Below are 23,721 nucleotides of genomic sequence, written 5' to 3' on the forward strand. Positions count from 1 at the left end.
CATATTGAGGCATTGTTCAAAGAGGGTAGAGGAAAGGTAAGGTGGGCAACCTTTTTTCCCTTCGTATCTTTTAATAGTATTAAATGGAATCTTGTGGTGAGAGTGAAAGGAAGTGAAGAGCTTTACTACTGGGGGAATTCTGCACCACCACACATGCTCAGAATTCATGTGCCATGCAGAATTTTTTTTTCTCAGCAGAAAACACATTCTGCATAGAAGTGCTTCAGTTATGCCTTTCGCCCACCAGGGGCTGCTGTTTCGCCAGAAGAGAAAGCAGCCACTCTCAGGTGGGAGGGACTCCAGCAATGAATAGGGAAGAGCACCCTGCCCATGGGGCCAGGTGAGGAGGCACAGGATATGGGTGGGATGGACAGTATGGGGTATGGGAGGGGTCACAGACTGGAGTTCAGAAGGATTAGTGGGGGGCACAGACTGGGGTGGGGGCTGAATGGGAGTGGGGATGTAGGGACACATGCTTACAGGGGAGGAGGGTGGCTGAGTGGGGGTATAGGGACACATCGGGGATGGGGCTGGTTCAGTGTGGGTGCAGGGACACATGGGGATGGGGGGAGGGATGTGCAGGGATACTTGGGGACAGGGACAGATGTGCCTGACTGAATGGGGAGAGCCTAGGGTCAGCCATGGTCTGCATGGGGAAGGCTCCCCAAGTCCCTAACAACCCCCCCCCCAAAAAAACCCACCTGTTTCATACTTCTCCCTCCCCACACCCAACAATTCTCCAAGTTCACACCAGGCTCCTTCAGCTCCTCCGTTACCCCTGACTCCCCTGAGTCTTTGCACTGCTTTTGAGGGGTGTGGGAAGTATGTTTCTATATTGTAGTTTTAAATGAACACCAAGTTCTGTATTAATATGCGTAGTAAGGAATCTATTTGACAAAAAAAAATTTCCAGAATCTTTTTTGTTGTCTGTATTGTTACAGACATACTTGATAACAGGTATATTTTGAAATAAATGACCAAAATAATTGAAACTGGTGTGATTATATTGTGTTGTTTTGACAAATAAAATATGCATAATTTTAAAATATTGTGCACAGAATTTTAAATTTTTTGGTGCAGAATTCCCCCAGGAGCAAGAGCTTGTACTTTTCAGCAAATGTGGGGTTGGCAGAGTAAAGGTGTGTGTGTATTAACAGGGCTGTATTGGGGCATTGCTGAAAGAGGGCAGAGTTAAGATTTCATAGGCAACCTTAACTGCATTTTTCTGGCTTTCAAAAGTTTGAGTTTTGCTCAACTCATCATTCTGCGAGGGGTGATGTACCTATCACCTAGCAACCTTAACTCTGTGTTAATGACATTTTTTTTGCCACTGAATCTTTTTGACTTTATGGGACAGATATGTTTATATCAATCTGTAAACTCATTGTTTTGTGAATGCCATTTTGACTTCATACTGTACTATGCCTTTCGCTTTTGCACTGTACCCTCCATCTTGAGCTGGGACACCCAGGTGGTATTAGGAGAAATCCTTACACCTAGCAGAGGGACTAACAATGGGAAAGCCACCAAGAGTAGTCAACTTCAATCATTTTCCCTGCAAACGGATCCACCCCAGGAGAATTCTGTTTAAAGGCTTGATCTTCTTCAGCTAGGGGGCTTTCTCAACAGCCATCCACTGCCAGGAACAGGAAGTCTGAGCAGGAGAACTGAGGAGCAGGAGGGTCCTGGGACCCCAAAAAGACATTAATCAAAACCCAAAAGTAGCTAGGATGCCTGAGAGAGGGTTTTGCCTGGAGCACTTGTTTTTGCCTGGATCTGTAAATCTTGTGCTTTGTCTGTCAGTAAAGTGTATCTGGTTTAGAAGTTTCTTTACAAAATCTGTGTGTTCTCTTGTTTCAGCTGTCACAAGATCCTGGGGCCTGGTCTACCTAGCTACGTTTTTCAGGCCTGTGAAAAATTTTGCACCCTGAGCTGATGTAGTTATGTTGACCTGGTGTAGATGCATCTAGGTTGATGGAAGAATTTTCCATCAACCTGGCTAACATCTCTCGGAGTGGTGGATTTACTGCATCAACAGAAAAACTCCTGCCATCGCTGAGGAACCTTCTAAGCTATGGTGCTACAGTTGCACAGCTGCAATGCCATAGCTGTACTGCGGTAGCTTACATACATCCTAAGAGTTACATTGTAAATCAAAGTACCCGGGAGGGCGGAGCTCTGGGGAGGGCATGCTTCAGCTATTTGGGAGACTTGGGAGAATCAGCACTGGTCTTGGGGCCTAGAGCGGCTGGACTGCAGAGTCCCACATACCCAGGAAGGGGATGCCAAACAGCGTGTCTGTGTGCCAGAGAGGCCAGACTAAGAGACAGTGTCTGGATGCTGCTCTGTACCAACAGGCTTCAAAATAAATGGAATCCAAAGCTAGGTCCAATTCAGCAGCCTGGTGACTGTCCACAGAGGGAGCTCAGCTAGAGCTGTAATAGCTTAAAATTGAAGGAAATGGTAGGAGACAAGAGAGTGAATGGAATTGAGTAATGAGAACAGGTAATTCCTTTGAAATAAAAATGTAAATATTGTCAATAATTAGCAATGCAGAACTCTTGCTCACCTCCAAAAGGGCAGAGTATCTGTTTCTTTGAGTTCTTCAAGATTAAATATCTCTCTTGAAGTAGAAGAGCAGAATATTAAATTTAATCCTGCAGTTGAGATACTTTTGGTGCCATTGTCATTGAAATGTAGCCATGATTACTTTCGTCCTCGTTCCAGGTCTCTAGCAACTCTTTAACATTCAGGAGCAGTCTGTCCTGGGACCCCATCCCCCCAGAATCAGTTAAGTTCAATCAGTTATGCCATAAGTGACTTACAGGCAAAGACTTGAACTTGATTAGAAAACTGTAGCTTGCTTTTATGCTAACAAGGCCTGCAGTATAGCACAAAATGTGCCATTAAAAGAAATGATGGAAGCACTCACACAAACAGATTGAAACTCACAGGTCTCTTACTAGATGCCACAAGTGAAGAAAGGTACAGTTTAAAGACTAGCTAAAAGCACCAGTATTAATACAAGATGTTTGGGGAAAACCTGAGAAATTATTTCATAGTATCTACAAAAGCATCCTTATAATGGGTGGGAAAGTGTTCCTGCTGAGTGCTGGATCTTACATCAGAGGAGAGAGAACCTTGCGTGCAGGCTGCTGAAGATTCCATCCAAGAGTGCAAAGGGAAACATGACAAGGTTTTAGCCATATGCTCAATCACGAAAGTAAATGAGCTTCAGGTGCAATCAGGTTAAACTGCTGATGTATCAGTTCTCTCTTTTAGTGTTTAAGAAGCTGGCCTAAAGCACAGTGCAGAAGGTAAAGGGGGAAAAGAACCTTCCACAACCACCATCGGTCTCAGGGTCGGTTTATTTTAAAAAGAATTCCTCTGCTTCCCAGTGATACTTGGTGGAATGCTCAGAAAAAAATTTCTGTATGCTTTCATCCATGTTTTGAAATTTGCACTGAGAACATTATATTCTATGATTCTATGAACAAGGAAGACTGATCAAAACAGAACGTATATATTTTACAAAAAGCACTGTACAGAAGGGCACTGTACAACCTTGGAATATCTTTTTATTTTTTTAAAACCCTTGCTTGAAAGTCTCTCAAATTGCATCAGATCTCTTGATGTGGGGGGGAATGTCAATTTTAGGTGGCAGCTCTCCAGTTCTGTTGTTGAAGTCTGATCCTGACTCTTAAGACAAGACAAACTCCTGCAAAGGTGTGTAAGGGTGAAAGAAAAGAATAGAAAAAGGATAGGAAGATGCGCTTCTGTCTCTAGTTGCTTGTGGTCTTCCAGCAACTTAATTGCATAGTGTGACCCAATTAGTCACTCTTGGACCCTGGCTTTACTCCCTTTCCTCTGGAACACATTCTCTGGTTCTTCTTCTGGTGGGTCTGTGGAAGTCAGAGTTCACCCTTCTCGGGAACCATTTCAAATTGGTGCAGATTGCTCACAGAAAAGTGTTATAAGGCTGGATGTGTCAGACTCATTAAACCGAAGGCTGGAGGAATAAAGATGGCAGTAGAAAATGACACACTAGAAAAAGAATAGTAGTAACCATAGGTTAGCATTTCAGGAGTTACACAGGACATGGCTATGGAAGTGGTGATTGATTCCCTGTTCTCATCTCATCTGGTCATGATATTTCAGGCTTGTGGAGAAAAGAGAGGCCCAACAGTACGATAGTATATCTCTTATGTCCCAGTGTATGGGAGCAGTAACCATGGTGATGCCCACTTTTTGAATCAAGTTGCCAAGTGCTCCCCAGAAAAGAGATGTCCACAGGAGTCAGTGGCAACCTTTCCACATTTAATTTTAAGTTTCTGGTAGTCGATATATGAACACTTCCTCTCATGCTAAAGATTCTGTAGCAACCCTCTGGAAAACTGCTAATCAAAAATTCATGTAGTCCAATCAAATTCAGTTCACACTGTTTCTTTGACTGACTTCTTCGCTTTCTTTCAATAACTATTTTACATGTCTAGGCTAAAATTAACTTCTGCCACGTCTCACCCACTCTGGCTTAGCAAAACCTTTCTAAACATTTTTAACAGCTGAGATTTAATGCTACGGATGCCACATGTGCAGTAGCTGTCTTTGCCTGTTGGCCAAGGAACTTGAGCCAAAATAGGTGATTCTATAGATGGAATGAATGTTTGTTCCAGATTCATAACTAGGTTTCTATTAGGAGGGAAGAAAGAGGCATATGTTAAAAGAGGCATATGTAAAAATACTCTTGGCTGATAATTCCTATTTCACCAAAGGAGAGTTTAGTGAGTGGTCAAGTTGAGTGACTAAATTGAAAGGGATTAAAGAAATGAATCCAACTGGCCACTGGCTGACTGCTTAGCATGTTTTAATCCTTATGGTGCCTAGAACAGAAGTACATAGAAGCAGTACACACTAGCCAAAAAGATAGGAATGTCCTGCCTTTCATCAAATATTAATGTATCATACAATGTCCAAAAGCACAAACTAAAATGATGTTCAGTCAGAAGACTGGCTGCAAAAACTTTGGAGTGTGATCTGAAGCTCTCTGAGTTGGGGCTGTGACAGCAGCAAGAAGAAGTCTGGAAGGCAGGAGGGCAGTGGAGGGTGGGAGGAAGGTATCCTAAGCCAGGACCTCTGTGTTGCCCACTGTCAAGGCTGAATCCCCACTCCGTCACTCCGATTGCAGAAAGTGGGGGCCTGCAAGGATTCTAAAAATTAATACTTTCCACTCTAGGCTTGTCTTAAACTCCCAGTTACACTTTTTCTCTAACATTGGCTTGGTAAACGCTGCCACCACCCAAATGCAAAAAAAAAACCCTTGGACCCAGGAAGGAGCACTTGGGAATTCCTCCCTGTGGGGAACCCTCAAGCCCTTTCTCTCTCTCTCTCTCTCTCACAAACACACCCATCCGGGGAAGAGCTGAGAAAGAAAACAAAGGAAATTAGCTGTTGCCCCCAGCTAATCAAACAGCATATGCACAAACCTCTGAGGACATCAAAAATCCAATCCTGTTCTTAAAAAGCTAAATTTTATTAAAAACAAAAAGAAAGAAAATACGTTTGGAACTTAGGGTTTTGCTAGATTTTAAAGGAGCAATTCCAAAAGTTAAGCACCCAAAGTAGTTTGTTGGGGGTTCAGCTTAAAGGTTACAAGCAAACAAAAACATCTGGGGTTAGCACAGAGGAGATCCACAAGCCAAAATAAAGAAATAAACCTGATCGCATCTATCTAAACATTTGCTATCCCAATGAGTCCTGCTAGGTATGGAAAATAATTTTTTATACCTGGTTCAAACCGTACACAGCATTGCTGCGCTGTGTTCCTGCAGCCCAGAGAGAGCAACCACAAACAAAGGGAAAGTTTCTTTTCCCATTTTAAAAGGTTCTAGCCTTCCCATTGGCTCTTTTGGTCAGGTGCCCACTTTTTTTTCTTTACCTGGGGGACTTTTTATCCCTTTACAGGTAAAGTTAGTAAAGAACAGCTACCAAGAGGGATTTTACAGCTAACTGGCTGGCTGGGTGTCCATCAAAGGGAGCTACCTCCCCCGCCCCCCTTTATTTATCACACCCACCACAAATGATTTTCAGGCACTGACAGCAGAGATACCCAAGTGGACCTTCAATCTGCTGCTAGAACAAAGTGATCCTTTAAATAACTGGGTTTCAGAACAATGTAGGATTTTAGGATTCTCTGACTTCTCAAACTGTGATGGGAACTGGATAGGCAGTGAGCAGGTATCGTGCAGCACGAGTGATATGTTCTCCAAGTGATCCATTCCACTCAGAAGCTGCACTTGCTGATGTTTCTGAAGGCTCATCCAGGGCTGTCGCAATGGTGTGTTCCAGCAATGCAGGATTGACGTGATAGAAGCGTGGATAAATGTGACAACATTCTAAGTTTGCAGTCTTCTGGTATGGGAGGAAGAAGTGGCATTTTCTGCATACCCAAAAGCAGACTTGAACAGAAGATGAAGGGACCCTTTGAATGTCTGAGGAAGAAACAGAATTATTCACAGGTGACTCCAGCAGAAGCATCTATAGGAGTAGGTCAGTGGCATCAAAGTGAGTAGTCTGGACTGCACCCAGGTCTAAAACCTAAATAAGGATGAGCCTTTCCGATCTGGACCGGTGACAGCTCTCCTGTGCTCCTCCATGCTAGAGCTGTGAAATTGACAAGAAAGGCTCTCACAACTTGGGCTGTCACTCCAGGGTGGGGTTGGGGGGGGGGCTCCAGCTAGAGCCCAGTGCCCCGGGAGCTCCAGCTAGAGCCTGGCTGCTCCCCAGGTTCCTCTTTCCTAGCCAAGCTGCTGCCTGAGCCCTGGCAGGCAGCCCCCCCCCCACTGCCCCTCTTAAGTTGGTGGAAATGCTCCTGGTTAGGATGCGCACCACTGACAGAAGGAGGGCAGTGTGGACATGAACCACTGCAGTAATTACTGTGGTGGCTATAACAGAGGCTGAGTTAAGTTTGTAGTATAGACACGCCCTCAGTTTCTGGAGCACAAGATGTAGCCACTGTCTTACTGCCCATGCTGTGAGGAGGTCCATGGCTATGCTGTGGGCACTACAGCAGCACCGCTTTGGCGCTGCCGTGGTACTGGAGTGTAGATGCCTCCTGTAGCGGTGGAAGGGGTTTTTCCGTTGCTGTAGGTCATCCACCTCTCTGAGGGGCGGTAGCTAGGTTATGGCAGCATTCTTGGGTCAACCTGGCCACATCTCAACTGGGGTTAGGTCAACATAGCGGCGATGCTAGGGTTGCCAGTTTGGGTTGGACATATTCCTGGAGGTTTCATCACAGGGCCATCTTTAATTAAAGATTAATCTTTATTTTCCTGGAGACTCTAGGATAATCCTCTATGGTGCTCAGGAGATATGAAAAATTCATACCCCTGAGCGCTAGCTATGTCAAGCTAACTTTTAAGTGTAGAGCAGGCCCAATGTGACTGTACCTGAAATGTCACATGGTATGATTGCAGCCTCGGACAGGAACAGTGGAGGCATGAACTTCGGTTTACTCTCCCTATAACCATACTCTGCCTCCCTCCATGTATGTGCCCTCTTACCCTGACATCGCTCCCAATCTCCACTCTCTTCATAACTTTCACAATGAGCAGCTCAAGCAAAGCTTGTGGCCTTCTGCAAACCGTGTTCTCAACCAACGTCATGTGGAATCTTCCCTTCCTTCAGCCGCTACCTGCTGCAGACTGCTCCTAACAGCTGTGTGGTGGAGGAGCTCTAGGCCCACAGTGTGGAAGGTGAGCCAATCAAGAGTATTCCAGAAAGAGGGGATTGCTCTGGAGAGTCCTAAGGGAGTAGTGGATGGAGATTTCCTGTTTTCTCAGTTAGGGGAAACATCCAGTTTTTCCCCTAGGTGATTTCAGTTATCACCCCACAAATCTGTCACCAGGAAGCAGCTTCTACTCCACATCACGTGACACTGGAGCATGAGCAGAGGGGGAAAAAATCTCTCTGTCATTTCAACTTGTCTCTGGTGCCATGGGACACCCCTTCCCACCATCCCCCAAAATAAATGACTTAGCCTGCAGGTTTGGCAGCACTGTCTGAACTGGCCCCAACTCCCTCCGTCATCCTGATGTCACTGTTTTCCTATGCAATGTGATAGCTTTACCTTCTCAACCAGTTTCCATCACTGAACTCACACACACAGGCTTGAGTCCTTTCTCTTCCTATGGATGAGTTTCTTCTACTCAGTCAGCCCTGAAGGAGGAGACACAGAGAAGTCACTTCATTTTATAGGCATGACATCCATCAGGGATTTAGTATGGAGGAAACAGTCTGGAAAATAACATTGAGTGGCTTGAAATGTGGATTTCAGACTCCCACCAATATAATTGGGGGGAAGGGGAAGGAAGAGTGCAAAAGGCCTGCTCTTCACACTTGGCTGGCACATTACATTCTCTCGTTATGGTCCTTTTTCTTTGACTAAATGTGGTGCTGTCAATTGACTTTGTCTGAAATTCTATAGGATTGAGATCTGAGTGTAAATGCAATCTATATGTCAGCAAAAAATCTATTTCTGGAGCTAGCAAACACTCATGAAATGAGGAAAACTCCATTTATAGAGCAAGGAAGGAGAAACCTCATTTGTTGAGGAAGAAACCCTGTGTATTGAGAGAAAAAGAAGGGTCTGTTTCATGGAGGGAATGTGCCATCCTGTGGCCTTGGAGGTGTGTGGAGGGGGATGGGGGAGAGCATGGAAACATTTTGGGGGTTGGGGGATTATTTAGGTATAAGGGTTTTGTAAGTGTACTCCACCCCCTGCTCTCTAAATAGGTGACTAATTCAGGAGCTTGTATCTTCTACGGCAGCTGCCTTTCTTAATTTATCCAAAAACAAGGATCTTGTCATCCTAATTAAAGCACCTTTTAAACAAATGGGGCTTGAAGTTTTTACTACTAATACTGTGGTTTTGGAGCGGCATTCAATAGCTGTTTAAGAGGAGCCCCTTGATTCAGATGAGAAGCACATGAGCACTCCACATCAGCAGGATAGGGCTTTAGGAAAGAGGGTGCGATGCTGTATGGCTGGCATTCTGTCAGTGTTACTGCTGTGGTGAGGTTGCAGAGCAGTGGAATGTCTTTCTGATTATCTAAGATATTAGAGGCACCTACCACCTTAGTATCTCAGCACCACACACAGTTCTGTAGAAAGCACAAGGTCCTGTGTTTGCTCCATGGATCTAAGGAGTGAATTTTTTTCAAAGCTTTTTTTTTGCTCTAAAGCGTGGCTTTTTGAATATGGTATTATTCAGAGTGTTTCTTGCTGGTTCCATATCAGGGTGCTGATTTTTGAGATGGTTTTTCTAGTCTTGCAAAAACTCATTCTGAGCTTTGAGAATCAAGCTGTGTTCTTTCTTTCTGAGGTATGGTCAGAAAAAGATTTTGAAGGCCAAATAATGCCCTCGGTTATACTTGTGCCTACTGCATTATCTGCCTGTGGGGTTGGATGGCTGCTACACTGGACATGGTTTGTCCAGCAGAACCTTTGTTATTGATGGTGACGTGCCACAAGGAGAGAAGCCAGCTTGTCTGTCAGAGCCCAGGTTGCATTTGTGGGGATGGCACTTAAAAAAACATCTGTGCACTGAGCAAATTTGAGCAGGTATCAAGGAGATGCAAGAAAGATGGAATCCCATAATACCATTATTAATGATTTGTCTACAATACACTTCCATTTTAAGGAAGTCATTACTTGGGGCAGATTTATTCAAAAGGTACAGAGGGAAAGAAGATTGCCTGTCTATAGCTGTTCTCAAACGGGGTCACTGGAGGGCCATGAGCTGCTTGAATCAGAATGATGGTGCATCTGTCTGTTGAAGCGGTGACCATTCTGCTCAGGGGAACCCAGTCTGAGATTCATTCTAGGGATGTGGTGTTGTTCCACAGAGCGTGCTATGCCTCTGATATTTATCCAGTCTCTCTGATGGAGTATCGTCATCTTAATGTAAACCCTAGGCCTCTACTTTTTTCAGTGGTGAGCCCGATGTCTCCACTCCCCTGAGACTGGGTTGCTGGCTTCAGTATCTGTGTTTCTCATGGTGGCTCCTTCCACTGGTCCCAAAGACCATGAATCCCTGTTCGGGTCTTAGCCTTTTTGGAAGCTGTACAACAAACAGATGTTTGCAGTGACATAGGGCAGCCATTTCAAAACAAGACAGTATATATTAATCACCTGGAACATACTATTTTAGGGTCACAGGGTTAGAATGGTAGAGTAAAATGTACATGCATGGCTCTCTCCTAGCTTGCTAGCCTCTGCTTTTTTTAGTTAGGTGGGCCCTTCTTTGCCTTGGTCTGAGAGGTAGACTCCCTGCTTGCAGAAGGCTGCCTGCCTCCCCAACTGGTCCTGGCTCTTATCTCCTCACTGCACGGGGCAGCCCGCATCCCTGGTGTTCACATGTTTTGTCTCCCTTGGCTGGTACTAGAAGTTAATGTCCAGTCAGCGGTCATCCATTGCCTTTGCAAGGTAGCTCCATTCACATGTTGACAGTTTTTGCTAGGGCATGTCTGAGTTGGTATGAAAATTATGTGACAAATACCCATCTCTTATTCCACTAGTCCATGAAAGAAATGAACCCCTTCATTCCCACTTGGTAACAGTACAAAAGTGAATGGGGGAAACAGTCACACATTTTTTTCATAAAAATAATGCAGACATTTCCCATGTTCTCCACAGGGTGTCAAAGGTTTTTCATGGGCAACTAAACATAAACCCCCGAGTGCGTAAGCAAGCACTGTGGTTTCCTCTGGGGAGGTGTTGGGGTCACAGCTGGAGGGTAGAAGATGAGTCTATCTGAAGGAATGTTCATCTGCAATATGGAAAAGCTGGAGAAATACTTGTGTGCAAGTAGGCTTGTTACCAAGCCTTTGGTACTAGAGTGAACCTTTTGAGATAGAACTGGGAGCTGAAATTAGAAGCACAGATGAGAAAAGGAAGGTGTCAGTCAAGGGTTGTTTTTTTTTTTTTGAGCCAGTGATAAACTGGCAGCAGGAACGAACTGGTAACCTGTCAAGCAGGGGCTTTGAGTTACTGGGAGAGGATATTTTCTGGTGCTGCTGGACTTACTAATCCTCTCGTTACAGTGTGTATGGTAACACCCATTGTTTCATGTTCTCTATGTATATAAATCTCCCCACTGTATTTTCCACTGAATGCATCCGATGAAGTGAGCTGTAGCTCACAAAAGCTTATGCTCAAATAAATTGGTTAGTCTCTAAGGTGCCACAAGTCCTCCTTTTCTTTAATCCTGGAAAAAATGCTGAGGGATCTTGACATTTAAGAACTAATTTGCAGTAGTGATCACAAGATAGTGATGAAGATCTCTGGCACCAGAACAAAAACAGCTAGAAAAATGTTGGCAGAAAAACTTTGAATGATAGGGCAGGGAGAAGTAGAGACAGATTTAGATTGATACAATGAATTGTAAGAGGGGTTAATTACTACAGCAAATATGTAGAAACAGGTGAACGTGTCAGCAGGAAGAATAAGGACGTAGATACCACGATGATGGGCAACTCTTAAAAGCCCAGGTGGCCCACTTACCAAACCTGCTGGCATCCAAAATGGAGTGGGGGAAGGACAAAATGACTGGCCCTCATTAGAAGGTGCAAGTTGAAAGGGGACAGAAACAAGTGGGAGAAGAAAGCCCATGCTGCTCCGGCAAAACTGTCTGCTAGTGTTTTTCTTAGGGCGAGTCCACACTGGCAACGTTCAAGAGGTCTCTCAGCGCTCTAAAAAAATCACCCCCATGAGGGGCGCTGAAACTTGCTGCGCTCAGGAGGGTGTTTTTTTTTCACACCCCTGAGCGAGAAAGTTGCAGCGCTATAAAGTGCCAGTGTAGACAAGCCCTTACTTGCAGGTTACTTTGCCTACAAGCTCCGTGCTTGTGGGACAGGCTGCTTTGCCATGGCAGGCCCTTTCTCTGACTTGGGCTTGTTTCCTCCTGACTTTAGTTATACATGGATGGATCAGTGTTTTTATGAAGGCTGGCATTTAAATTATACACGTAGATATACACGAGTTAGTGTTCATACCAGGACCACCTTCTGATAGATATACTGACAGGCAAAGTGTTGAGGGCTTCAGCTTATCAGTAACATGCAAAGAGAATGCTGTTCGATCACACACTCCATCGAAGGGTGGGAGAATACCCTAAATAAAGCAAAGGAGTTCATTGGTGAGACCCCACTTTGAGGACACGTGAATGGGGTTACACCTTTGGTCCAGAGAACGGGGGTGGAGTGGGGTGTGGGGGGTAAATAAGCTTAAGCCTATGCAAAATCTTGCTATTTATTTACTCTATGCACTGTTGTTGTAGCCATGTCCCTCCCAGGATACTGGATATTACCGCACCCACTTTGTGTCTCTATTTATTTACTATTATTTAGTCGAGAAAAGAAGTAGTTGTAGGAATAGTTGCACTGCAGTGCAGAATTACTTTAAAAAAAAAAAGTGGTTTTTTTTTTCACATTTAGTCAACCATTACAAGTAAGCTGCAGCTGGAAAACACGTGGCCACCCATGGGAACTTAAAAAAGAAAGCGCAAGTTAAATAGTGGCGAGAACAAGAGCCTGGAAATCAGGATTCCTGGGGGTCTATTGCTGACTGTCGCAGAAGGCTTTTTGGCTGGGGACACGTAACTCTGCCCCTTTGTGTCGTAGGTATTGAGGATTATTTAACATTTGGGAATTGCTTTGAGCTCCTGGGATGAAAAGCAATGAAATTCAAACCATTATTAGATTAAATATACAGAGAGGCCTTTTTCCTCGGAGGGTGATCAGCATGTGGTCTTCTGTCACAGGGAGAAGAAGATTCCACGTACTAGAATTTGGAGGTGGGGGAGCGGAGTGGCTAGTGCTTTGAACACTATTTATATCTGGTTATTTTTTTTGTTTTTGTACTTGTGTGGAAAAGTTTGCTGTTAATACAGCATCTAGCACAATGGGGCCCCTAGGTGCTACTCAAAAGAAATAATAACCTGTCATGGGATCATAAGATTTGCACCATACTGTATTGAACAACTGGCCCATCAAGTCTGGTATCTTTCAATTGGAAGATCTAAATGTGTTAATGAATGAAGTCTAACGCACATGTGAGGTAAATATTATCCTTTTTTACATGGGGGAAACTACAGCAAAGACCCACAAGCCTAAAGTCATGTAGAATGTCTATAGCAGAGCTGTAAGTAAACCCCATGAGTCCTGGACTCCTTGGACTCCAGCCATGAAATAGCCCTTCCTCTAGAGTGTGTCTACACTAGACTTCCCTCCGTTGTTAGCGTGGGATGCAACTCCCTGTGCGTATGCTAGTTATGAAAACGCTAGTGCTTAACACCATGGGTGCCACTGATGAGAAATGTTAAGCCTGATGTAGACTAGGCTTAAGGTGCTTAACAAAGGATTCTGACTCGTGTGTGCACAGGATTAATCAAGCTGTCAAATTTGAGATGGGAGAGGAATTTCTCCCCAGGATGTCTTGGGAAATACCACTGGAACCCTGATTGCAACCATAAATTTATAGCTCCTCATTTGTGGGGGTTGAGCCTTCGGAGGGGAAGATCCTTAGTGGTGGGCTAAGGATAGGACAAAATTGTGGTAGTCTGGAGTCTCATTTAGTCTTAATTCACTGTGGTGGGAACACTCTCAATGAAAGATTCAAAGACAAAAAGAAATGATTTTTGAGTGTGAAAACATACCCTGTGGAATGTAATGCACACAAGATCCTGCTGCATGTAACCTGACAGTTCTGAGCTGTATGAGCTCTGAAAGGAAGTTTGGCCTCTAGAGAAATGGGACTATATGCTAACACTTAGACACCTGCAAATCAGGCTCAAGGAGTAATCAAAGTGTGATAAACATTAATTAGGGTAATAACCAACCCCTTACTGGAGGAAGAAATGCTGATTACGTTATCTCACTTAGGATTTCATTCTGTCAAGGATGGTGCTAGATGACAGTTTTTGATTACACTTACTCAGACATGAAAAAAGACTCTAGAAAGCTGCTTAAATGTGAAGGAGAAAAAGAGCAGAAGGCAAACAAGCTGAATTTTTTTTCTTTAACTGAGTGATTTAACTTATTTGACTTTCTGGTGAAAACATACACTCTTATTCACTGCCTTTCAAACTTTTGAGGGGAATTGGTATTTTTAATGGACTCTGAATGCTTCCCTGAACAACCATAAATTGTAAGTGTTTTTGCAGCTTTTTTCTCTTGCTCATTCCTCCACTGTTGTGAGGAAATGCTGGCTGGCGTGGCAGAGTGATTAGTGGTTAGAGTTGGAGATTGCTTGTCAGGTGTCCTAGAATCTATTTATGACTCTGCCATGGATTACTGCATGACATGGGTGCTTAATCTCTCCCTGCTTGTTTACCAGTCTGTAAAAGGGTGTCCTACCCAACACCCAGAAGTATTCAGGCTGTGGTAAAGCATACTTCAGTCCCTAGGTGCAGAGCTCGCTCAAGCCAATCTACTGCCCTAAGCAAAACTTCAGTGTGACACCCCCGTCATGTCCCCTCTAAAGTTCGCAGCAAGGATCGGCTCCCCATGTGCCCTCCACAACCCTTCCCAGTGGAGCTGCTCATCTTATCCACAGCGGGACCAAAGCACCCTCCCCTCCCCTACCTGTTGGGCCCCCAGCAGCATCCAACCGGCCCCCGCACCTTTCCAAATGAGCTCCTCCTGCCCATCCAGACTCTTCTGTGAGAGGGAAGTTACTGTCGCTTCAGAATGGGGATCCTTGCTCCCCTGGTGTATCTTGAGCACAGTGTCGAGACAGACTCCCATTTACTTTGGCCAAGGCAGCAGCACTTTGTTCTAGTTACATCTCCCCCCAGGCCCCGCCGTGCTCCTTTCTTTGCTCTGACTAACACTCTCCCTTCACCCCTTCAGGGCCTCTTCCAGAGTCCTGCAGTTGTTCTAAACTTCAGGATGCACCAAACCAGGAGCTACTTACTGCTTCTAACCTCTGCCTCTAACCCACCTTCCCACTGGGAAGGGTAATTTAAGCAGGGCCTTCCCATTTTATTACCTTACAAAAACTTTTGGTAAATGTTGGAACTCCTAAAAAAGCCAAGGGCTTGTAGCGCTAACCTGACAAGTGCATGTAGCCGATTGGATAACTCTGCTAGTATCCCCTTCTCCTCCATGGAGCTCTGTGCCCCCGCTCATGGAGTCACTCAGTGTGAGGGCCCACGGCTGCAGCTCAAGCTGAGACGGAGCCAGAGGCTGGCTTGCCCCTTATATATACAGTACATTTTTAGGGGAAAGTCATTTAATACTTCAGCTGCTTTATCCTCGTGTGCGCCCTCATTTCTCATTCCATTCTGTAATGTTCTTTCTCCTTGGCTGATCACTTACCTTTGTACTTCAGACATAAAATCGGAGTTGCTTGGTATTCCAGGGAGATCTATTCACAGCCGCTCTTTGCATTTCTGATAATCCTCTGTATTTGTCTAACTTCCCCATATTTCTCATCCCTCTTCCGATCTTTGGGTGACCTCTTACCCATTGAATCTGTCCAGGACCTAGTTACTGATTGTGAATCACCCTTCTCTGCCGTGACCCATCCCACATGTAGTTGAGCCTAAGGATTTGTCTACACTTGCAACTGAATGACAAAACTTTTGTCGTTCAGAGGTGTTAAAAACATCCTCCCCTCCCCCTGCCAGAAGACAAAAGTTTTGTTGAGGAAAAGCACCAGTGTGAACAGTGCTTTGGCTAGTGCTGCTCATTGGGGGTGGAAGGTTTTTATCGGCGAGAGAGTGCTTTCCTGCCAACAAACAGCGGCTACACTACGCGCCTTTTAGCGGCACGGCTGTAATGACGTAGCTGTGTCGCTAAAAGGTGCGTAGTATAGTCAAAGCCTAATACAGTTTTTCCTCAGGCTGCTTTACGAGGGATGTGTCTTGAAAGTCCTCCGAACTGCTTTCATATCTTTCTAGTTCAAAAGTTGGCATTGAGATGTGCTTTTTGGGATTACCTTCCTTCACATCTGGTCCATCTCTGATCCTCTCTAATCCCATATAAATCACACAGGCTTTGGCTTCAGGGATTGTTGGTTTATGATTGTCCTTCCCAGAGACACTTTCATAGGAACGTAGGATTTTTGCCAGTGCTAGATTAGACTATTGGTCCATTGAGTCCAATGTCCTGCCTGTAGCAGAGACTGCTGCCTGATGCTTCAAATCCTCTCCCCATTGGAGTGGGATGTATGAAAAAGGAGTTACGATCCTAAAAGCCCAGTGTTGAGGATATCCCAGTAAGGATCCAAGTGGCCGAGGTAACAGGAAGTGGTGCTGTGGAGAAACTAGCCATTGACTCACTGGCTGTAGGCAGAGTCAAAGAGGTGGGTTTTGAAAGGGAAAATAGGTGAGATGGGATGGAGTATTCCCATCATCTGGTGCAGCAGGAGCAAAGAGTTCACCTCTGACAGAGGAGCTTAAAGGAGCAAGTTGGGTGCAGGAACAGATGAGATCTGTGCTAGATAGATGGAGGGTTTTGAACGTGAAGTGGTGTGTGTGTATATAGTGAAGTTGAAAGGACGGGTTTAAAACTCATCTGGATTTTAAAATAATCCATTAGAGAAACCTGTAGTACCTCCCCGAAGACAACTGTTTTTGGGTGTGGGGGATGGTTATTCTGGTTTTGAACTAGGATCTGTACTTAAATATGGGTGGTGTGGTCACATGCCTTGCTCAGACACTGTTCCTCCTTGCCATGCATGTGCAGGCTCCATGAGAGGAGGGGGAGAGACCCTGCTGCCTGCCTGCTCCTCTCTGGAGCTCCAAAGTGACATTGAAACCAAGAAGGGAGCGTCTCAGGCAGAACGGAGTACTGAGAGCAAGATTGCTAACAAACAGCCGTGACTAATACGAACACAATCCGTTTAAATATTAATAGCATTGTCCGCTGTTTAGGGTTCAGGCGGTGTATTTTATTTAAATGGACCAATTCCAGACCCCCAGCTACCTTTAAAAAAAAATAAAACCTTACGCTTACCCCTCCATTTTAAATACATGGCAAAAACGTACCAAAAGCAGTGCTCGGAGTAGAGCGCTTTGCCCTCAGAAATGAATGGACGAGCTCTCCATCCCATCAGATGTCCTGCCTTTTCACACGCCTATGGCTGCCTCCGGGAAGTGAGCTCTTGTATCACTGCAATAGAAAGGCTGAAGCTTCCAGAGAGCTCTTTAACGGGAGTCTTACTTTCGTATGTGTTTTTCAGTGGATATCTGAACAGTACAGTTTTTCTTAAGGAGAACACTGAGCTTTCTTTAAACTTATGTATATCAGTGTAATTTGAATTTTAAACTCAGAACATTGTAGTGTAGTGCAGGTCCTTACACGTGTGATGGGTATTCACTGGATTAGTCGGATTGAGGTGACTTAATCATTTTTTTATACTTCCCTTGCTCAGCAAGAAATAGATTAATTCCTGAGGATTGTATGTCCTGCTTCTGTGATAGATGCCTGTAGCCATACCACTGCAGGCTAAGCTTTTGTCAGATCTGCCAAACTCAGCAGGATTAGGCCTGGTAAATCCTGGGATGGGAGAGCACAAAGGAAAATGCAAGGTGCTTCAGGGAATATCATTGGTGATTCAGTACAGCGTACTCTTATATCTGAGTTGATATTCAACAGCTGTCTTTAGATGGGATTTGAGACAGAGGCCCTGATAACTTGTGATCATTATTTTTAAAAAACAAATTCCGTAGTTCCTTTGCATGCAGTTTTTATCTCCACTTCCTGTCATAGTTGTGATAGTAAGTTGTGCACCAGCTGCCATACATATTTCACCTAGAGGTGGCTACATTTCAGTGATTCTTATATAAGTAGGGCTTGTAAAGTGCTTTGGCTGAGAGGTGCTTTCCTCCCTTCTCTCTTCCTTCTCCCTGACCACTGTTTGTGTGCGATAGTCATTGTACTAGTCATACGTGGCTTACTTGGGAGAGAAATATAGCCACTGTTTCTGTTGTGCCAACAGAAAATAAATGCTGACATGTTGACCATCATAAAGCACTTCTTTGAGCTGTGTGACTTTCATGATGCTGGAGTGCAGGCCAGGGAAGGAAACGGAGCTATGGGAATCCCCACTCCCATAAAACATGGCCAGGTGGAAAACCAATGTCTGTAAAACTCAGATAATTGGGGAAAGAACCTGCTTCCCACCATCTAAATGTTTTAAAAGCAATGGAAAGGTGGGGAGCTGCATTTTATATGGCTGTCCAGTGAAGTTCGTAGTGGGATAAAGTCATCTCCAGGCCTCTTAGAATCCGGCCGAGGTTGGAGACAATAAATCCTTCCTGTCTGATGACCAGGTGTCTCTGTGTAAGCCATGCACTTGTGCAGGCATCCCAGGGAGCTGCCAGCTGGGAGGGTAGAAGGTAGCACTCCAGGGCTCTAGCTAGCTCTGCTATTATATGGCTCTCCTCACCGTAGTAGTTGAGCCCCTCACAGTCTCTTGTGTATTTGTCCTTGCAACAGCTCTTAGGCCGGGAAGCACTGTCATCCCCATTCTCCAGGGGGGAGCAGAGAACACAGACTGTGACTTATCCTCCTAGGCCAATCAGGGAGTATTTGGCAGAGCAGGAATTGAACCCAAGTCTCTGGAGTCAGAGTCCAAGGCCACCACCTTAACCATAAGGCTCCCCTTTTCCTGGACTGCTTTCAGTGCTGTTGACTAGCAGGAGGGGGATGCTCTAGGGCTTCCCTTTCCCCAGTTGCTTCCCATGCCATGGTAGTACTCAAGGGCACCTCTTCTCACAGCTGCGGGCAGTGGGGGAAGGGACTCAAATAGTCTCCCTCCAGTCTGTCTGCATCACCCAATGAAAGGGAGGAGGGCATGGGATGGAAAGGGGGTGATAAGGAGAAGTGGAAGGAAGGTGAGTGAATGAAGGGGAGATGGTCAAATGTGAAGAGAACAGACTGCTACTGTGGGTCTGAAACATGAGCTCAGGCAGCCGTTGGTTCTGCACACAGACAGGGGGACATGAAACGGACAAATCAGTACTGCGTCTGTGAGAAACTTGTACAGCCTCAGCCCATCAGGCTTCTGTGAGGGAGCTAACAGAATACTGGCGCAAGGAGAATCAATACATGATATCTGAACTTTCAAAAAGCCTTTGACAAAGTCCCTCTCTGGAGGCTGCTAAGGAAACGAAGTAGTCTCGGGTGAAAGCTAAAGTCACATCATGGATTTTAGGCTGGTGAGAGAGGAAAGCAAAGCAGAAATAAACTGTCAATTTTCAGCATCAAAGGAGGTTAATAGTGAGGTGCCCCAGGATCTGTACTAGGAACAGTGTTAATCAATACGCTTATTAAGGATCTGAAAGAGGTGAACAATGAGGTAGCAAAATTTGCTGGTGATACAAATGTTGAAGATAATAAAGACTAGAGAGATTGTGAAGAGCTTCTGAAGGACGAAGCAAAGTTAGGCAATCAGGTAACGAAATTCAGTGAAGACAAATGCTTTGTAATGCACACTTAAAAGAGCAACTTGAACTACTCAGAGAAGCCACCAGCGTATAAATTAACTGGAACCACTCAGTGGATGGTGGAAAGGGAATGAATCTGGCCACTGGGCTTATACCATAAAGTTTCTACATAGTCATAGGAATTGCCAATCTGGAATAAGGTGATGGTCTCAGTCCTGTTCCTAGGGGTCAGGTGACCATGTCGTATTGTAAGATCTTTGGGACAGGAACTGTATTGTTTTTGTATTGTACAGTGCTGAGTACACTGGTGCTTAATAATGAATAGTGCCTAGCTCTTACATGGTGCTTTTCATCCATAGATCTCAGAGCACTTTGATACTGATCTCCTTTGTAATGCTTTTGAAAGTGCTTAATGAAAAGCACTGTAAGAGCTAGGTAGTGGTACTGATACTCCAAAGGAGGTTGGCATCATTATCCCCATTTTATAGATGGGGAAACTGAGGCACGGAGCAGGGTGGTGATTTCCCCAAGGTCACCCAGCAGGCCAGAGCTGGAACTAGAACCCAGGTCTCTGGAGTCCCAGTCTAGTGCTTTAGCCACTATGCCATGCTGCCTTCCCTTTTATTAAAGGATTTTAATAATAAAAAACCACTCAGCAGTTGGTACCAATTGGACCTCTTGATGGCAGTCTCAGCAGAGGCCCAGGATTCACCAGGCTGGTTGTTCCTACTTCCCCCTGGCCTTTTTCCATTTGGGTCAGTCAGCAGAGCAGTTGCCCTGGCTATACCTGTTTGCAGAAAAATGGAGGACTTAAATCTCTAGAGCTGTCAGGTGAGCATGTTTCACCAGCACTAAACTTACCCTGCTGCAAAGTGCAGTCTGGACAGAGCCATGTCCTTCCCCCTTCGGCATGAGCACTTGGGGGTACTTGCTTTTGCAGAAGAGTCTCTGGATCCTGGATTCTTACCCTAGGGGAATGTGTTTACCCCTCAGAATCTCCCAGCGGGTGGAGGCCAGCCGGATGCAGCTGCAGGCAATTGGAGAGAGAGTCTCACTGGCTCAGGCTAAGATTGAGAAGATAAAGGGCAGCAAGAAGGCGATTAAGGTAGTGGGTGCTTTTCACAGCTGCCTTTGTAGGCTGTGCAGCCATCCTCTGCGTCTCTCCCCCCACCCTTTCTAGTCTCTGGATGTGAATTCACTAACAGTATAGGCAATCTGACACACATGGGCTCTCCAGGCAGAGTCCCTCTATCTTGGCAGGTCTGGCCACTCCCTGGATGAGAGCTACAGTGTGAAACTCCCCTCCTGACATGACCCCCCCTTTATGTGGTGGTTCTCTTCTCTCAGAGCCACATATTTCTGGCCTTGAATTAGGAAGGAGTCTCTCAAGAAATGGTCACTCCCTTTGCCTCCACTCCCTTGGCTCTCTCAAGATCCCATTTTGCTGAGGAACCCAGGACGCACTCATGTTAGTAAGAGTTGTGTCTTCACCACCTTTAACTCCTTGCACCTTGTTCATCCAGTTGGGAGCTGTTGTGGTAGCATCTCCCATTCAACCCCTGCTAATCTTGGGATCCAAACAGGACTGTGTGAAAAATCCCTGTCCCGTTGCCCGTCTCCCGGCCCCATAGTGTTGATTGTTTCCGGGGTGCAGGATTGCTCTGCTGATAGTTTCTTCCTCTCCCGGCAGGTGTTTTCCAGTGCCAAATACCCTGCCCCGGAGCGGCTGCAGGAGTACAGCTCCATTTTCGCTGGTGCAGAGGATCCAGCCACACAGAAACGGCCGAGGCACAAGATTCAGAGCAAACACAGACCGCTGGATGAGAAATCCATGCAGGTAAGGGAGTTGAGGGTGGAGGCCCCCTGGGTGAGTGGGTATGCAGTTGGAGGGGGATGAGGGCAGGAGGGGACTGTGTTACTAGGGGCTGAAGGCATATGGGAAAAAGGGACCAGGCCTTTTGGGGATGGGCATAGGCAACGGGTCTGGTCTGTTTTCCACCTGACTTGATAGGACATGTGGGAGCATGTGTTCCAAAGCTTGTGGAACGTGCGAGGATTGTGCCAGTGGAAGATTTTCCTCCTGGCCCCTCAGTGGTGGTTACTGGCTGGGTGTGCTCTGCGTGGGAGGCTGTTGGGTGCCCTCGCCAGTCTCTGGAGCTCTTAGCGCAGGCCATAGCTACTCACCTTGCCACCTGTGTTTCCATTTTCGTATTTGGTTTGAGCAACCTGCTTGTTTCCTGCAGTGGTGTTGTTTTGTTGTGTGACACGGAAGGAGGGTGGCTGGGACCTGCATGGGCTGATGGTCTGGGAGGATCGGGAGATCTTTCAGGAGCAGTTTGTCAGATCATAGTTCTTTATTACATGGTAATTATGTGAAGGAGAAGAGGGAAGTGCCATATATGCGAGTCTGTGTGGAGGAGAAAGAGGGGAAGAGGTCTCCTCTTCTAAGGAGGCAGCATGGTCTAGTGATTAGGGCACTGGGCTGGGAGTCAGGAGACTTGGGTTTTATTCCCAATTCTGCCACTGACCTGCTGGGTGACATTGGGTAAGTCACTTCCCCTCCCTGTACCTTCCCCTCTCATGCTTGTCTATTTAGACTGTAAACTCCTCTTGGCAGGGACTCTCTCTTGCTGTTAGTACAGCACCTAGCACAATGGGAGCCTCTCTGTCAGCTGAGGCCTCTGTCATCACTACGTGTATTATGGGAGCAGGCACTGTCTGCAACCAGTGGTGCTATTAAAGGCTGAGCTTAGACGTGTAGCTATTGGCGAATGACCCAAGATCCCCTTGGCATTCCCCTCAGCTCTAATGATTCTGCGGCGGTGAGGGGAGGGCAGCCTGTGAGCGGGGCCCTGTCAGTAGCCGAGAAGGTGGCTTAGATGGAGGTGCCGCTTGGCAGTTCTGAAGCTGTCAGTGCTAGAACACCCCAAGGAGAGGAAGAATAATTCTGTGCTGCTCTCCGAGGAGACGGCCAATGCACGATGCTGGGACTTTTATCTGGTGCTGATCCCTGCAGGGTAGGGATTAGCCCAGCAGCTCCCTTCCTAGGGTGGCCGCTCACACATTCCCAGAATACTGGACATGCCAGTACTTTCAGGAACCCCTGCCAGCGTGACCCCACCCCTCTCGGTGTGACCTCGCCGCACGGGAGGCGCCATTTTGAAGAGCGCGTCTCCCATGCACACGAAGTCATGCTGGTGGGGTGCAGTGGCACTCTCTTCGTCGTGGTGTCCTGTCCCATGCCGGACAAAGCTGCTTTTGTCTCACGGGAACAAACCTCAGAAAAGCAGGACACCAGACGAATGGCCTGCCTGTCTCTTCTCCTCCCCGTGGAAGTACTTTCCTTTTCCTTCTCTTCCTCGTGTGTCTCAGGCCAAAAATAAAGTTGTCCCTGAATAATTCAGTGCTATAAACTTTCCTGAGCTTAAAAGGAGCTGAAGCCTCTTCCAGCAAAGCAGCAGGAATATTTCAGCCAGTCCTCAGAACTTCCCAGCGAAGTGGAGCTGCTGGCTGGGCAGGCAGCTGATAGGTCACCCAAGCGGGGCTTGTGCTTCCCTTTGTGGCTTCAGAGTAGCAGTTGTATGGAACCTGCTGAGGGCCACTGGGCAGAGACTGCTTTGAATCCTGCTGACGAGAGGTCAGAGCCTGCTGAGGAGCTGTAGCCCAGCACGGGACATGCAAGACTTTCTCCCTCCCTCACTTCCAGAGCCAAAAAGGCAGCTGCCGGTCTGTGTCCCCATGTACCGTCTGTGCTTTGTCAGGGAGGGGCAGTGTCTCTCTGGCCTGGGAATGACATCCTAGCCACCTAATCCCAATCACTTACTACCATGTATGCTGTACATCTATGTCAGCTGCCCTGTCTTTCCACTGCCACCTCACAGCCGTCTGCAGTGCTCTCCGTTTCCTTCCTCTGTGCTGCCTCTGCACCCGCTTTCCTACACTGCCCCTTTCTCATTTCTTCCTTTACTTTCCAGGACCAACCCCCACGGTATGGGTGCATGCACGTGTTACGCTCCGGTAGTGCCTCCCGAGCCCTCTTCCCCTGCACTGGGCTACCTCCAGCTCCCAGCCCATGCACCCCCCGTTGTGACTCCGGACCCTGGCTTCCTCCCACTCACCCACCTCAGGGCCTGACTTTGCCAGCTAGTCCCATCCCTGGCCTCGTCTAGCTGCCTCCTGGTGAAGCTCCCTGGAGGGCTGGATGCGGGGTGGGCAGAGAGGCCCAGTGCTGTCTTGCCAGGTGGCTGTTGGTTTATTAATGCCAGGAGGGA

At 46.3% G+C, this 23,721-nt stretch overlaps 1 protein-coding gene and 1 long non-coding RNA gene across 4 annotated transcripts in view; one reads left to right on the forward strand and one right to left on the reverse strand.

The window, feature by feature from the left end:
• The window catches only part of WASHC1 (WASH complex subunit 1), a 73,137-nt gene that overhangs the window by 36,150 nt on the left and 13,266 nt on the right, over positions 1-23,721 (forward strand). For both annotated transcript variants that reach the window (XM_048829233.2, XM_048829222.2), the window contains 2 exons: positions 20,444-20,555; positions 21,141-21,287. In XM_048829233.2, the coding sequence (XP_048685190.2) occupies positions 20,444-20,555; positions 21,141-21,287 (259 nt within the window). The remainder of the gene's footprint in view (positions 1-20,443; positions 20,556-21,140; positions 21,288-23,721) is intronic.
• On the reverse strand, positions 5,502-15,651 carry LOC125626375 (uncharacterized). 2 transcript variants are annotated; one of them, XR_012665868.1, is made up of 3 exons: positions 15,375-15,651; positions 8,126-8,214; positions 5,502-6,488 (listed from the first exon to the last, which is right to left on the reverse strand). It is a non-coding gene; the product is annotated as an uncharacterized LOC125626375 (long non-coding RNA). The 2 variants fall into 2 exon arrangements; XR_007353754.2 differs by lacking the exon at positions 15,375-15,651 and adding an exon at positions 15,108-15,228.

The sequence above is a fragment of the Caretta caretta genome, chromosome 1, assembly GCF_965140235.1.
Source record: "Caretta caretta isolate rCarCar2 chromosome 1, rCarCar1.hap1, whole genome shotgun sequence".
Classification (NCBI taxonomy): domain Eukaryota; kingdom Metazoa; phylum Chordata; order Testudines; family Cheloniidae; genus Caretta; species Caretta caretta.